Genomic DNA, 14,297 nt, shown 5'->3' with positions numbered 1-14,297 from the left:
CCTGTGCTGTCACAGAAAGCCTGGCAGACGGGCTGGTCCCCAGCAGGGGGCTTCATGGATATCTTACAAGCTCCCTCCGCCTGATCCATATAGGAAATTGGGACAGTGTCACCTGCCCTTCACTCCTGTGCCATCTGAGAGGCGAGAAGGAGGCGGAGCGACTGGAAGGAAGGACTGTGAGGGTAACTGAGCCGGGGGCTGCAGCGGCGCTGAGTCACGGGACCATCGCCACGGCTCATCTGGGGCAGCACATCTTGGCTCAGATGTTTGCAGGGCACAGTGGGGATGTAAGTGCTGGGCCTCCGCCCCTCTCACCACAGGCGCCGTGGTCAGTGGGTGATTAGGAGGCTTTCGTTCACCCACAGCCCAGGCTACCAGCAGACACCTGGTAGCAAAGGTCGGCACTTCCTTCCGAACAGCGAGCAAGACAGCTAAGCCCATGGAGAAGGACGTGTGGAGGCCGGACAGGGCTGGCTCTCCAGGGAGGGGAACAGTGGTGGCAGCTGCAACCAGGGAAGGCTTCCCGGAGACATGGACCTGTGGGCTAGGTTCTACAGGCCGCATAGGAGTTAGCAGCTTCCCACTGACACGGCATTCTGCAGCTAATCGTGCTCAGTGAAGAGCTACTGAATGGGACTGCATGACTTCGGCATCCTGGAGACTTGATAGGAGTAAAGTAGAAAAAGAGGCCATTCCAACCCAATGAGGCATCTCCACAGCCAGAAGGAGGGATAAACAGTCATTGCCAGTCTGGTTAACAAGCTCACTCGGGCACACCCCATCTACATTCCTCTCCGACACTCTCTCTACCATCGATGCACATGCTTCTCAGTGTGTTGGCTATTCCAAAACGGTCACACAGTGACTACAGATCAAGAGCGTACCAGCACAGCTGTCAGTCAAAGCAATGCTCTTTCTCTCTGTCTCTGTTCTACGCCCCACCTCCCTACATGTGTACATGTGTGTGTGTGAAAGGCCAAGACCAATGTCAGGTGCTTTGTGTGTGAACCAAATAGTCCTTACCAACCATACCATGGGGTTGGACTGGGCTGATTCAGGGCCTACCAAGCATGCGCATTCTAGCACTGCATAAATGGGCATGATGGAACGCAGCTGCGAGCCCAGCATTTGTGAAAACACAGGAGGATCAAGAGTTCCAATCAAGGTCATCCTTGTTCACATAGCAAGTTCAAGCCTAGTCTGGGACACGTGAGACACTGTTTCAAACCAAATAACCAAATAACTGACTGACCACACTGCATTTAAACAAAATGTTAAAGAGAGTTTTATTTATTTGTGTACATTTGACTGTGTGTGTGTGTGTTGGCAGGTGTGGAGGTCAGAGGACAACCCCTTCACCAGCTGGGTCTGGGCCAAACTAGGCTGTCAGGTTTGGCAGCACGAGTCTTTACCAAAAGAGCCATTTCTCTGGCCACACCCTGTATATTTAAATGATTTATGAGGGATGAAATGATCCGTTTCTCTTCTCTAGCTGCCTCCTTTCTCCTGGAGGAAAACCCGTTACTTCCCCAAGCAAAGCAGAGAGGGGACCTGGACACCTGGATAGGGCATCTTCAACCACTAGGGATTCTGGCTTTCGTGCTAACCCCCATGAGCTGGAGCCAGTCTTCCTTCAGAGATCTCATTTCAAGGATGAAGGTCACAGAACGGCTTTAGTGCAGGGGGTCAGGGCACTGAGGGAGAAGAGCAAGGACTTTCCCAGGACCCAGCTTCCTCCCACGGGGGAGAAGCCTAGCACCCTAGCTGGCTGGGTGTGAGGTGGGCTCCCGGCAGTGACTCTTAAACTGTACCCTAAAACCTGGGGTGATCTTAAAGGCTGTCAATTTACCCTCCTCCGGTTCCTGCTGCTGTCGGGAGTGTGTGTTTGTGTGGTGGGGGGCAATCTTGAAAGAGATCTGGGATGAGAAACCCACATTCTGTGCGGCCCATGTGGAGGACTTTGGAAGCTGAGCCCTGACTCATGAGCGCTAGAGCTCCCGGTGCGGGAACCTTCTCCTCTAAGCTACAGTCCTCCCACTCTGGCAAGAAGCACCTCTGTCCTCACTGCTCTCTGAAGGTACTCTGCAAACTGTAAAAATATAGTGAAGGCTCCAAGCTCTAAGATCCGGGGCCTGCAGCTAATAAGGGACCTGATCTGATCCAAAGGGGTCTGGAATTCTACCATGCATCGAGGGAACATTTGGCTCTAACAGAGCCTGAGATAAACTAAAATAGCCCCCGTTATTGCTCATTTGTGAGAATTAGGAGGGTGTCTTATGAGAAATGCTCAGAGAGGGTTCACTCAGGGAAGTACATGCCTTGCTAGCATGAGGACCTGAGTTTGGTCACCAGAACCCACCTGAAAAAGCATATGTAACCAGTCTTGACTCCACTACCCTGTGCCCCATGACTGTGTGCCTCAGTTTCCACTATGCAGCTACTCCTGACACACCCTGAGCCTAACCGTGTGGAGTGGGAGGGTACACAGCCTCCCGCCCTGTGAGAGTTAATGCTGTCAACTTGGCAGGGACTGGACTCACTCAGAAGACAAGGCTCTGGGCATGTCTGTGAGAGTTTCTAGACTAGGCTCACTGAGGTGGGAAGAGCCGCCTTCCAGGGAATGAAGAGGAGGAAGCGAGCTGAGCAGCAGCGTTTATCTCTCTCTGCCTCCTGACTGGATGCCACGTGACTGGGTGCCTCACTCCTGCCGTCAGGCCGACCCACTCCAACATGACCATCCACACCCTTGAACTGTGAACCAAAATAAAACCTTCCTTCATTCCGTTCTTCTTGTCAGGCATTTTGCCGCTGTGGTGAGGAAAGTAACGGACACACCCTGTATCTTTGCAGGATGAACAGGCCGGCGGCGGCGCCTGCAACCATGCATAGCGCTGAAGCTACACACCGCTTGGCCTCCCAGAAGACACACTCAGACGAAGCTGCTCCGCTTCACGCGACGGGAGACCAATAGCTACAGCTAAGGAGGGCATTCGAGCAGCCTTCTGCATACAAGGATACAGCTGCTTCCTCTTGTACTGAACCGATAGTTCCCTTAGTCCTCCCGGATCTCGACTGACACTGGACAGGGAACCTGTAGGTGGGCTGGGCGGTGCACTGCCTGTGCACACTGGCAAAAGGCTCTGCCAGGGTTATGGCAGTACTGTCCTTTTGGTGTTCTGCGGAGACTGAGCGCGAGAGCTACAAGCGCAGAGCCCCCAGTGCATACAATTGTTACAACACAACAGAGCGTGGTATGCTAAACAGCGCCGACCGGCCTGCTCCTACCGACCGGCCTGCTCCTGCTCCTGCTCCTACCGGCTGGCCTGCTCCTGCTCCTACCGGCCTGCTCCTGCTCCTGCTCCTACCGGCCGGCCTGCTCCTAAGGGCTACGTCAGGCCTTGTTCTCAGTGCTTTCTGGGTCCTGGCCCATACAATGACTCACAGGAGCACTGTGGAGGGACCCTGCCATCCTTAGAGAGGAAGGGTAACAAATGCTTAACTCCTAGAAAGACAAACTCATGGCACTGAGAGCTGGATCCGGGTGGCCTGTGAAGATGACTCAGCTGCTCAAACGTTTGCTGTGCACGCTGGAGGACCTGAGTTCCAGTGAAAGGCCAGACGTGGCGGGGTCTGTGATTACAGACCCAGTGTTCGCAATCACTGCACTGGGGTTAGGGACACAGGCAGATCCCTGGCGCTCACTGGATAGCCAGCCTAGCCTACTTGGTGAACTGCAGTGACCAGCACCTAAGGAATGACACCTGACCCTCTACATGTATGCATGCCATGAGCACCTCCGCACGTAAGGATGCACCCATATGCACACACATATGTAGGTCAACCTGCCTCATCCCCCCACAGCCCAGTTGATCAGGCATTGTGCCCCAAAGCCCAGGCCCCAGAGCCTCAGCTTCCCTGAACCACAACTTCCTTTGCAATGCCCCTGGGCTGACTGTCTAGATTTATGTTTCTACCATACTGTTTCTATTTTCAGCCCTACAGTTCTTATCCCCATGGTGCAAGGAGCCCTTGATCATCCTTAAATATTCTGTTTTGTCCTATAAAGAGAACCCCATATTTCTGGGCTGGGCAGAAGTTCAGCTTCCCCTACCAACAGGGGGCCTGGCTTTGTCTATTTCTGGGTCTGTGTTGCTTTTGAAGCCCAAGGAATGAAAACATCATAAAGGACCACAGTGAGGGTAATACCCTTCACCTCTGAGAACAAATGCCTTGGTTTCACTTGAAGAGGGGCCCAGTTTGAAAACCACTAAAGAGGCCTAAGAATTGCTGCACTTATACCCTTTAAAAAACACTTTGGAAATGTAGACTTGAATCCAGCATTTGTGTTTGTATGTGTGTGTGTGTGTATCCACGTGTGCATGGATACATAAACGTGTGCATGTACAGGCCAGAGGACAACGTCAGATGTGAATCCTCAGGCTCTGGTCCCCCGTCTTTCTGAGATGGCGTCTCACTGGCCTGGAGCTTACCGACTGCGCTAGGCTGGCTGGCAGGTGAATCCTGGGATCTTCCCATCCTAGCTCGGAGCTTACAAGTTTGTACTTCCGCATGCCTGGCTTTCTAGATGTTGTTTCTGGGAACCACGCTGAGATCCTCACCCTTGCATTTCACTGAGTGGGGCTATCTTTCCAGACCCTAATACTTTCTTTGGGGGTGAGGGTGTGGTGTAAGAAATGAAAGCAGGACTGAAAGCCACTTGCCTTTTTTTCAGCCTTTGTGGGTCCTCAAGATGTTTTGAATCTGACAAGCCAGAGGTCAGGAGGACCCCATCTGGACCACTCAAATGTCTCGTTCTAAGTATCCATATGACCTTTCATGGTCACAAAGAGGATACTCCAAGGGAGGACTGGTTTCCCGTGGGTGATCATGACAATGCAACATGACAAGTCACGGTGGAGACACCTGAGGGCGAGCAGCCGCAGAAGAGCAGCAAGTGAGAGCTGGGAGCCCGCAAAGGCAGACCCTTGGGGTGGGCCTTACCTGCTTCTCGATGAAAGCGTTGATCCTCTGCAGCATGCCTTCACACGTGAACTCGTACGGCATATACGGCTCAATCTGCAGGAACAACAGGGCGCCGTGAAAGGGATGCGGGACCTGAGGCGCTCACTGGCCTCCACTGACACACACAGTTATAGCTTAGTTTCACACATGCAGGGCTGCTCGGCTAAAGTTCTGGGCTAGACTAGGCGTTCTGCCTTTGTGTGTCGACTTGAGCTGAAACAAGGCTCTCCCACACCAGAGGGGAGCCTCAGCAGGTGTTAAAACCACAGACCTGGCACTGGACAGAGAGGGCTCAGGCCTTATTGTGCTCCTCCCCAGACCCTGGACAAGCTATCAGATACAGATGTGTGAAAAATGGCAAGAAAAAGCATCCATTAGGCTGTCTGGAAGGTGTATGGTGGGGAACCGCTTGGCTGGTGTAAAGTACTCGGCAGGCCTTCCAAAAGTTGGTCTTATCACCTGCTGGCAGGTAGACGTGTGGGGCAAAGACCGTGGCTGTGGATCATATCCAGGGCTGGGCAGGGTTCAGGGCTTAGCAAACGTCTGAGGAATACACAGTCACCGCTCTGAGCGCACACGGAGGAACAGAAAGCTTGTCTGTAAGGCAGGGGAGGTGCGAATGCATCCAATGCTACAAAAACAGGGCGAAGCTCCGTGATCACGCAGCGCTCCTGCCTAAGGTTTAGGTAGGAAAAATAAGCAGCACGCACCACAGGAAGCTAGAAGGCGGTGGAGACACTCGGCTGCTGAGGTGCAAGCGTGAGGACTGAGCTCAGATCTGAGCAGCTGTGTGAAAACCTGTGGGGTGGGGCCTGTCTGAAGTCCTGCTGTGGAGGTGGGGACAGGTGACTCCTGGAGTGCACAGGCCAGCCTGGCCAAACCAATGAGCCAAAGGCTTAGTGAGAGACCATGTCTCAAACAAACAAACAAACAAACAAAAAAACAAAGTGGAGAGCCAGAGAAGACACACGCATGTGTAACACACACATGCTCACAGCAACATGTTCATACAGACACACTAAGGCAAAACGAAGCAAAGCAGAAAGCCCTTACTTATAATCTTTGTCCTTTTGGGTAAGGTAAGAGAAGCAACACATTTTTTTGCAAATCTCTTCAAGGACAGGATGAGATCATGTGAGCAGGTATGAGTCAAGCCACTCTCTCCAAGCCTGAGACCCATGAGCCCAGAAGGCCTGTCAGCAGGGTCTGTAAGCCCCAAAGCCACATCTGCCACCCGCCATTTTGTATCTCCCAGAGCCTCCACGAAATCCTCAGGCCAGATGCTATGGCCAGGTTATGGTCTGGCCCAACTAATGCGGGCAAGCTCTGTTTCCTGAGAGCAAGGGACTGCGATGTTCTGCATGTGTTCCAGGTCATAGGTCAAATGCAGGCAGGCAGGAAAAAGAAAACAACACAAAACCCAAAAACCCGGGAGCAGCAACCTTCTGGTTTAAGATGGCTTTTACTGCGTCCTCTACTTCCTCTCGATTGTTGAGGTCCACGGTCCAGACGTGCGGCCGGCCGATGAAGACTTCTGCGTAAGGGTGCTGGGACGTCAGCTGGAAGAGAGAAGACACGCTGCGCCTTAGTTTCACACGGGTAGGGCTGCTCCGAGAAGCTCTGGGCTGGGCTAGGCCTTCTGTCTTTGGGTGTCAAGTGGAAGTTACAGGAAAGAGGAAGTGTTCTTACCTCTCCACAGCAAACACAGCCTTCTAAGAACAGGCAGATAAAAAAAAATAGTGATGCCTTGGACTTTTGGAGCCCATGTGGAAATAAAACAGTGCCATAACAAAAAAGGGTCTGGCAGGTGGTGCTGGGTGAATTCAGGGCCTCTCTGTACAGGAAGTAGGCGCTCAATCACTAAGCAGGGCCTGCGGCCTTCCGTGGCGGCTAACAGGCGTGGTCAGACCCGAGGGACCTAACGTTGGGCATGTGTGAGGGAGTTTCTAGATTGTTAATTAAGGTGGGAGGCCTCACCCCACATGGACGCTCCATCCCTTAGCCCACGTATTCAGCAGTAGAATAAAAAGGTGAGCTGAGCAACCTCTCTGCTTCCTGACTAGATCCCGAGTGGCCAGCCGCCTCACACTCCTGCGGCCGTGTCTTCCCTCCCAGGGCAGACTGTCCCTCTGAAACCCGAGCTAAAGTAACCCTTCCTTAAGCTGCCTTTTGTCAGTTACTTTGTCACAACACTGAGAAACGTAACTAGTGCACCCTTATAGCACCTTGGGCTCTTAGGAATTACTCATTCTCAGCCAAAATCACCTCCATAAATTCAGTATCTATTCTTCTGGCCAGGAGACACAGGTTAGCACAGAAAAGTCACAACAGAGATCAAGGCTGTAAGCCAGGCATGGTGATATATGTGTTTGTTTTCTTGACTTGGCAGGAAGACATAGGAAATCACAAGTTCCAGGCCAGCCTGGGACTACACAGTTAAACCCAGTTTCAAAGAAAAGAGAAGAAGGAGGAGGAGGAGGAGGAGGAAGAAGAAGAAAGAAGGAGGAAGCTGGAAAATCACCCGGCCATGAGTAATAGCACATATAGGGGTGACGGTAGAGGAAGAGCCATCAGAAGAACTCGGGGGTTTTCAAATGGTCTTAGAAACAATCATAGCAACACCAGGACATGAAATTTGTTGACTTTTAAATTTCTGTGTCTGTGTGCATCTATGTGTGTATGCGGACATGTGCAGGCAGTTGGAACTAAATAGTGTCAGAAACCAGAACAGGTTGTAGGGTTTCCTGGAGCTGTAGCGCAGGCAGCCGCCTGTGAGCTCCTGTCATGGCTGCAGGGAGCCACACGTCAGTCCCCAGTGAGAGCAGAATGTGTTCTTCACTACCCAGCCATCTCTCCAGCCCCAGAACATGCAATATAGGACAATATATCCGAAAAGCGAGGAGCGAGTCCCTCCTAAAGGTTTTCTTCTGAGGTGAGATGGCTCTGTGGGTAAGGACTCTTATGAGGTGATGAGCTGAGTTTAATCCCCACGTGGAGGAAGGAGAGGACCAATTCCCACAAGTTCCTCCACAGTGTGCTGTGGTAACCCACTCCCGCCCCCAACAAAATATAAACGTGAAAAAACAAATTGGCTGTAGGAGGCTGGGTTATTGGTCAAGGGCCTAACTCAGACACAGAGGCCCAGGTTCCATTCCAGAGTTATATAAAGACAGGTGTCAGTGCATGCCTGCAATCCCAGCACTCAGGAGAGAATGGCAGGAGGATCAGAAGGTGAGTCATCCTCACCTACAGTGTGTTTGAAGCCAGTCTGGGCTATGTAAAGGTTTGCATCCAAAAAATCTCGGCTACTCTGGGCTCATCAGAGGTCCACTCTTGCTATCTTCTCATATCTCTTTAAGGTAGTAGTGTACGCAAGAACCTGTCACACTTTTGTGGAAACATTTCAGGTGAGGACCAGACACATAGAGTGATGACATCAGGGCAGTTGTGCACAAGGAAGACTCGGCATTTCCCAAGGAACTTCGTCTGTCTGTCTATCTATCTGTCTATCTATCCATCTATCCATCTATCCATCTATCTATCTATCTATCATCTATCTATCTATCTATCTATCTATCTATCTATCTATCTATCTATCTATCTATCTATCTATCTACCAGAGATCGATCATAGGACCCTGAATACATTAAGCTTCTTCTTTATCACCTACTACACCACCAGCCAGAGAGATTTCAAGTTCCTTGCTGGGATTTTGTGTGGACTCATAGGATAGAATTCCCTGAGCCCATCGGAGACTGCACACTCAACTCTCTAAGAGTGTAATTACAGTGTGCACCATATATATCAAGAAGTATCTTAAAAAAAAGACAGTATCTCATGTAGTCCAGGTTGCAGCTCCCAACTCATTACACAGATGAAGATGACCCTGAGCTTCTGAGCTTCCTCCCTCCGCCTGCAGTGCTGGGGATGGATCTCAGTGCTTTGCACATGCCGGCAGGCACAGAGCCTTCTGACGGCATATCTGAGCCTTATCCACAGTCACCAGTTCAGAAAGCTGTCATGGCAACATCAGTGTCGCTCTGGTGTCCTCCAGTAAAGCATGCCTCCACGGGTAGGTGTCACCTTAGTGACATCTGGGTACACGTGTGTGAGACGGACACAGATTATGCCAAACGCAGTGTTCAGGTGAATGCTTTATTCCCGTGAAACACAAACATTCACTTGTAAGGTGGATCCAGACACCCCATCTTCTACTGGGATTCTTGGTACATAACAGTGGATGACATAACTATTATGTTCCTAGAAATCATGTTTATATTTCCTTTTTATATATTAGAAATTAAAAAATGATCTACATAGGCAAGCTCTATTACTTGCAGATTTCATTTCTGGAGAGAAAATATGTTCTATTTATTTATTTATTCATTCACTAGATCATTTACTCACTCACTGTGTGTCTATATGTCTGTATGGGTACTGTGTGTGCGGGTGCAGGCTTCTGTGCATGTGCTGAGGCCAGCGGAAGCTGCCAAGTGCCTGGCTGTGCTGCTCTCCACCTCATTCACATGGGACGGCATTTCTCACGAACCCTGAGCCCACTATTGTTAGCTAGACTGGCAGGCCAGCAAGCCCCGGCGACCCTCTGCTCCCCAGCACCCCAGCACTGCGGCTACAGGCACGGGAGGCAATGCGCAGCTTGTGTGTTGGTGCTAAAACTCCACACCGGGAGATCATGTGCTCTCCCACTGACCAAGCTCTCCAACCAGAAATGTGTTCTAACATGGCGTTTGTTTCAGGAACTGCCGCTGCTAGTACTATGACTTTTGCTTTTGAGGCTGGCCTGACTCTTCAGATTCCATAAATCTGCAGACACTTGGAGAACTGCAAAGCTAATTAGCTCCAGCATCTCTTCACCACTGTCCTTGCTACATCACCACACTAGTCAGCCCTGTTTGGGCAGGAGGTTAGCAGCAGAAGCCGCTGGGAAAGCCTCCAGGAAATGGCATAACCTTGCAGTCCTAAGGCTGCAGCCTTTCTTGGTTTCTGCACATGCTCCCTCTCCTGTCAGAGCACTTGTTTCCTCAGGCTCTGTGGTCAGTGCCGGAGACTTTGCAGGCCCACAGAGCTGGGGAAACCTTTATTTATTATTATTATTTTTAAAAATTCTCTGTATAAAATATTTTGATTCAGTACCCATCCACAAGGTCTTAGGTTGGGCGAGGCACTGGGATAATCAATCACCAACATATATATTATTCATCAGGCTTTTATATATCATGAGGATTTCAAGGATTTCTTCATAACCAGAAAACAGCAAAGCTGAGTTCAAGTCCAGATTCTTCAGTACTGAGTGTCTCTATGTGGATGTGTTTGTCTGCACGAGTGAGTGCACTTATGTGGAGACCCAAGGCTAACCTTGGGTGTCTCTCCTCAAGATCCCTATTGACTAAATGTTCTTTGAGACAGGGTCTCTCACTGACTATGAATCCATAAACCAACCCAGCTGGTTGGCCTTGTCTCAGCCTCCGCAGCACTGAGATTACAAGCACACACCATACACCCAGCTTTTTACCTGGCTTCTGAGGACAGAACTCAAGCCTTTTATATCAACTGAGCTGTCTTCCCAGTTCCAATTCAGTATCTTTGAGCAAAAAAGAAAGCACCTTGGAGAAGACTGTCTCTCCCAGGGCTGCATCTATGCCGTGTTAGACCTTTAAAGAGGGTGGGTGGACTGTCACTTCATTTCTGCTTTGTGGCCTAGAGAATAAGCTAATTAGTTCATCTCATGCTAAAACTTCAACTGCCATCAGTATCAGGATCTAGGAATTTACACTGTGGTTCAGGCTCCTTCCCCTCCCCTCTTTCAAGGCCCCTGCTTCTTTACAAGGCTACTCTAAGCACTTAGCAAATACACAGTGTTAAGCCATTGCTGTTTTATTTGTTTGCATCTGCTGAGAGTTACTTAATTTTACGAGTGAGGCGTTTTTGATTCATCAGCCCTCTCAGAACTCTGTGTTCCTCCTCGTGAGTTTACTGAGGACAGTCTGATCTCGGCCGCGCGAGTGTGGATTTGTCAGTAATTTTACTGGGGCAAACTCTGGACGCACAGCAAGAGGCGACTTCAGAATGCTTTAGACCCTCCAAGGAGGTTCTCCAAGGAGATTCTGAGCTCCCTTTACAGGAACCTATTCATATGTCCCCCAGTATAAAGACAAAAATCTAATTTATATTAAAGTATAGTATAGCAACTCCATTCCTCAAGGTCTTCTGGGTCTTTCTTTCCTGCTGAGTTCAGACAACACGCTCTGAAAACTTGGTCTGATGCAAAACAAAGTTAAACTCGCATTTAGAAATATGTTTCCCCCCTTTTCACAGTAAGGCCGAGAGAAATAGAAACAACTGAGCTTGATCAGGGTTTATGTGTGAAGGGTACTTTAACAGAAAGAGTCTAACTGACACAAACACAGGATGGCACTATGTGACCTTGGGTTATGATTTATCCGTTTGCTGAGGTGAGGAAGATCATTTCTAAGGGTTTGTCTCTCTGTATATACATGTTTACACGTGTGCATTTGTGTGTCAGCTTCCTTGCTTGCTCTATTTTTTTGGTGTGTGTGGGTGGGGGGGGCAGAGTCTTTCAATGAACCAGGAATTTGCCCATTCCCTGACTAGTAAGCTCTAGGGATCCTGTCTCTGCTTCCCCATGCTGGTGGCATATGCCACTGTGACTAAATCTTTAAAACTATTTGTTTGTTTGTTTGTTTAATGTGGATGTCTGCATATGTGTATACACCTGGTATTCAAAGAGGCAAGAGAGGGCATGAGTCCCCTGGAACTGGAGTTAGGGTGTTTGTGAGCCACTGGATGTGGGTGCTGGGAACCGAACCCCAGTCCTCTGCAGGAGCAGCAAGTGCTCTGACCACTGGGCCTCTCCCCAGCTCCCTCCAGATGAGCGGTTCTCAACCTTCCTAATGCTGTGACCCTTTAATACACTTCCTCATGTTGGGGTGCCACCCAAACATAAAATAGTTTCTTTGTGATTTTTTTACTTGTAAATATCTGATATGTGACTTTCACTTTCAACTGTCTCCTATAAAAAAGCCACATCCCCCAGCTTCAGCATAATAATCATATGACTAGGTGAGGGCAGAGGACAATGCACAATTCTTCACTATTGGCTCATCTGAGCACTGTCATGTGACATCTTTCAGAATAACTTCTTTGCATGTATATGTGCATGTATGTGCAAATATGTACTCCTGTGTATGAAGGCCAGAGATCAACCTGATTGCTCCTCAGGCCCATCTCTTTTGTTCTTTGACACAGGGCCTCTTCCTGGCCTGGGTCAGCAAGCCTGGACACTCCTGTCTCCTTCCCCACAGGTCCAGGATTACAAGCGGATGCTCCCGTGCCTGGGATTTTCTTTTCTTTTTTTTTTTTTTTTTAATATGTGTTCCAGGGATTGAACTCAGGTCCTTCTGCTTACGTGGCAAGCATGTTTCCTACTGAAGCCATTTACACAGCTCCAACTTTTAAAGTTTTTATACATCAAGAGAGTCACCAGCATATGAAGAGAAAATATTTGCAAAGTATGTCTGTGAGAGGGTTAGTGCCCTAAATATCTAAGGAACATCTAGCACTCAATAGCAAGAAACCCTCAGCAAAACCCATTTAAAAACAGGCAAAGGCTCTAAATAGACATTTCATAAAGACTTCCAAAGGGCAGACATGGAGGGGAGGGAAGGCAGAGATGCATTTGATGTACAAGTTCAGGAAAGTGACCTAGAATGTTAAAAAAAGCAACAGAATTGAAAAACAAAGGCTCTAGGGACAGTCACTGCTGTGTCACATGAGGATCTGCCAACACCATGATTCCCCAGCAAAGGCCCTGAGGGATCCCGCCTTAACGTCCCCATGCATGAGCAGCCAGGAGAATCACTGACTGCCGGAGACAACGAGGAAGCCAATCTCCTGGTTTCTCACACACACCTGTGCCTGCCCAGATGCAGACTCCTACCCAGCTTTGCCTCACTGAGTACCTACCCTGAGCTGTAAATGACTTCTGTTTATTGCCCCAGATGAAACCCAGCCATGCTCTGGGGTGCCTCATCGCCCACTGCAGGCTTCAAGAGCATCTGCAAAGGCAAATGGAGCAAGGCTCCAGTGAGAGGCTCTAGCAGGCAGGGGACAGCTTGTCGGCACGGTGGGCAGGCTGAGGGTGGTTAAAAACCCAGACATCCCTTTCCTCCATTAGGATGCCTTGTCTCCGGGGGCTGATGGTCTCTGTAAGGCCAGAGGTGTTGTTTACCAAGAAAAGTAGCCGACCCAGCCTGTGAACCCGGGGATCCACCTGTCTCTGCCTACTCCGTTCTGGGATTTTAAGAGTTTGCTACTAAGCCTGGCTTTCTACAGCGTTCTGGGGACTTGACGAGTGGCAGGCACGTTAATGGTGACTAAGCCTCTGTTCCAACTCTACGGCCGGTGCTCTCTCTGAACAGCCACTGGCCCAGTTTCTTCCTTACCACTGCAATGAAGAGGGAGCAAGTGTCCCAGTGGCCTCCCCATTCCAGCTGTCAGCTGTGACTAGTCTAGAACACCCACAGCCATTAGAAACAGTTGTGGTGGGAGCTGGAGAGTTGGCTCAGAGGACGGGAGCTGGCTGTGCAGGCATGAGCCCCCGAGTGTGACTCTTAGCACATGCTGACGACGCAGGGTAGGCATGGCAGCCTGCCTTTAATCACAGCCCCTCCGGGGAAGGGGCAGGGGGTGACAGGGCAGGCGAGCAGTCAAATCAGGGAGCCGAGTCCAGCGAGAGACCCTGGCTCAGTGAACAAAACAGGGAGTGATGGGAAAAGGCCTCCACATGCATGCTGCACACATGCGCACTTTCACCTGTGTGTTCCCAGGAACATGCACACATGCACACACGCATAGAAAAAAGAAAAACCATTCACCTCTCTCAGTGTTGGCTTGCCGATGAAGAAGTCAGTGTTTTTGCTGCTTTTGGGGGGGTTGAACTTGGGGTTCAGGAAAGCACATCCATTTGCAATGGCCTCCAGGGGAGCTGGACCTTCGTAAGGGAATCCGAGCCCAACAAAGAGCTGTAAGACAGGAAAACAAAACACATGAACACACCAGTCACGACAGCCTCTCGGCTCCTGTGGTCTGTGCTTCTGTGGATGCCTCTGACTTTCTGCAAAGGTCTCAGGTCTCAAGGTTGGTGGCTTAGGGCAAAGAGAAGGGCTTATAACAGGATATGCAGAACAACATGTGCAAGGGCCGGAGAAGGGATCCGCCTTGTTCCCATCTTCTTT

The 14,297-nt window shown here is 50.0% G+C and overlaps 1 protein-coding gene across 4 annotated transcripts in view; it reads right to left on the bottom strand.

Moving 5' to 3' along the window:
- Positions 1-14,297, bottom strand: part of Mgat5 (alpha-1,6-mannosylglycoprotein 6-beta-N-acetylglucosaminyltransferase) — a 278,229-nt gene that overhangs the window by 11,207 nt on the left and 252,725 nt on the right. For all 4 annotated transcript variants that reach the window (XM_060371867.1, XM_021641418.2, XM_060371868.1 and 1 more), the window contains 3 exons: positions 13,938-14,084; positions 6,465-6,581; positions 5,002-5,076 (listed from right to left, as the gene is read on the bottom strand). In XM_060371867.1, the coding sequence (XP_060227850.1) occupies positions 5,002-5,076; positions 6,465-6,581; positions 13,938-14,084 (339 nt within the window). The remainder of the gene's footprint in view (positions 1-5,001; positions 5,077-6,464; positions 6,582-13,937; positions 14,085-14,297) is intronic.

The sequence above is a fragment of the Meriones unguiculatus genome, chromosome 18 (assembly GCF_030254825.1).
Source record: "Meriones unguiculatus strain TT.TT164.6M chromosome 18, Bangor_MerUng_6.1, whole genome shotgun sequence".
In the NCBI taxonomy this organism is placed as follows: Eukaryota; Metazoa; Chordata; class Mammalia; order Rodentia; family Muridae; genus Meriones; species Meriones unguiculatus.
Note: the sequence above shows the minus strand (reverse complement) of the source record. Positions and strands in the feature narration are given on the sequence as shown.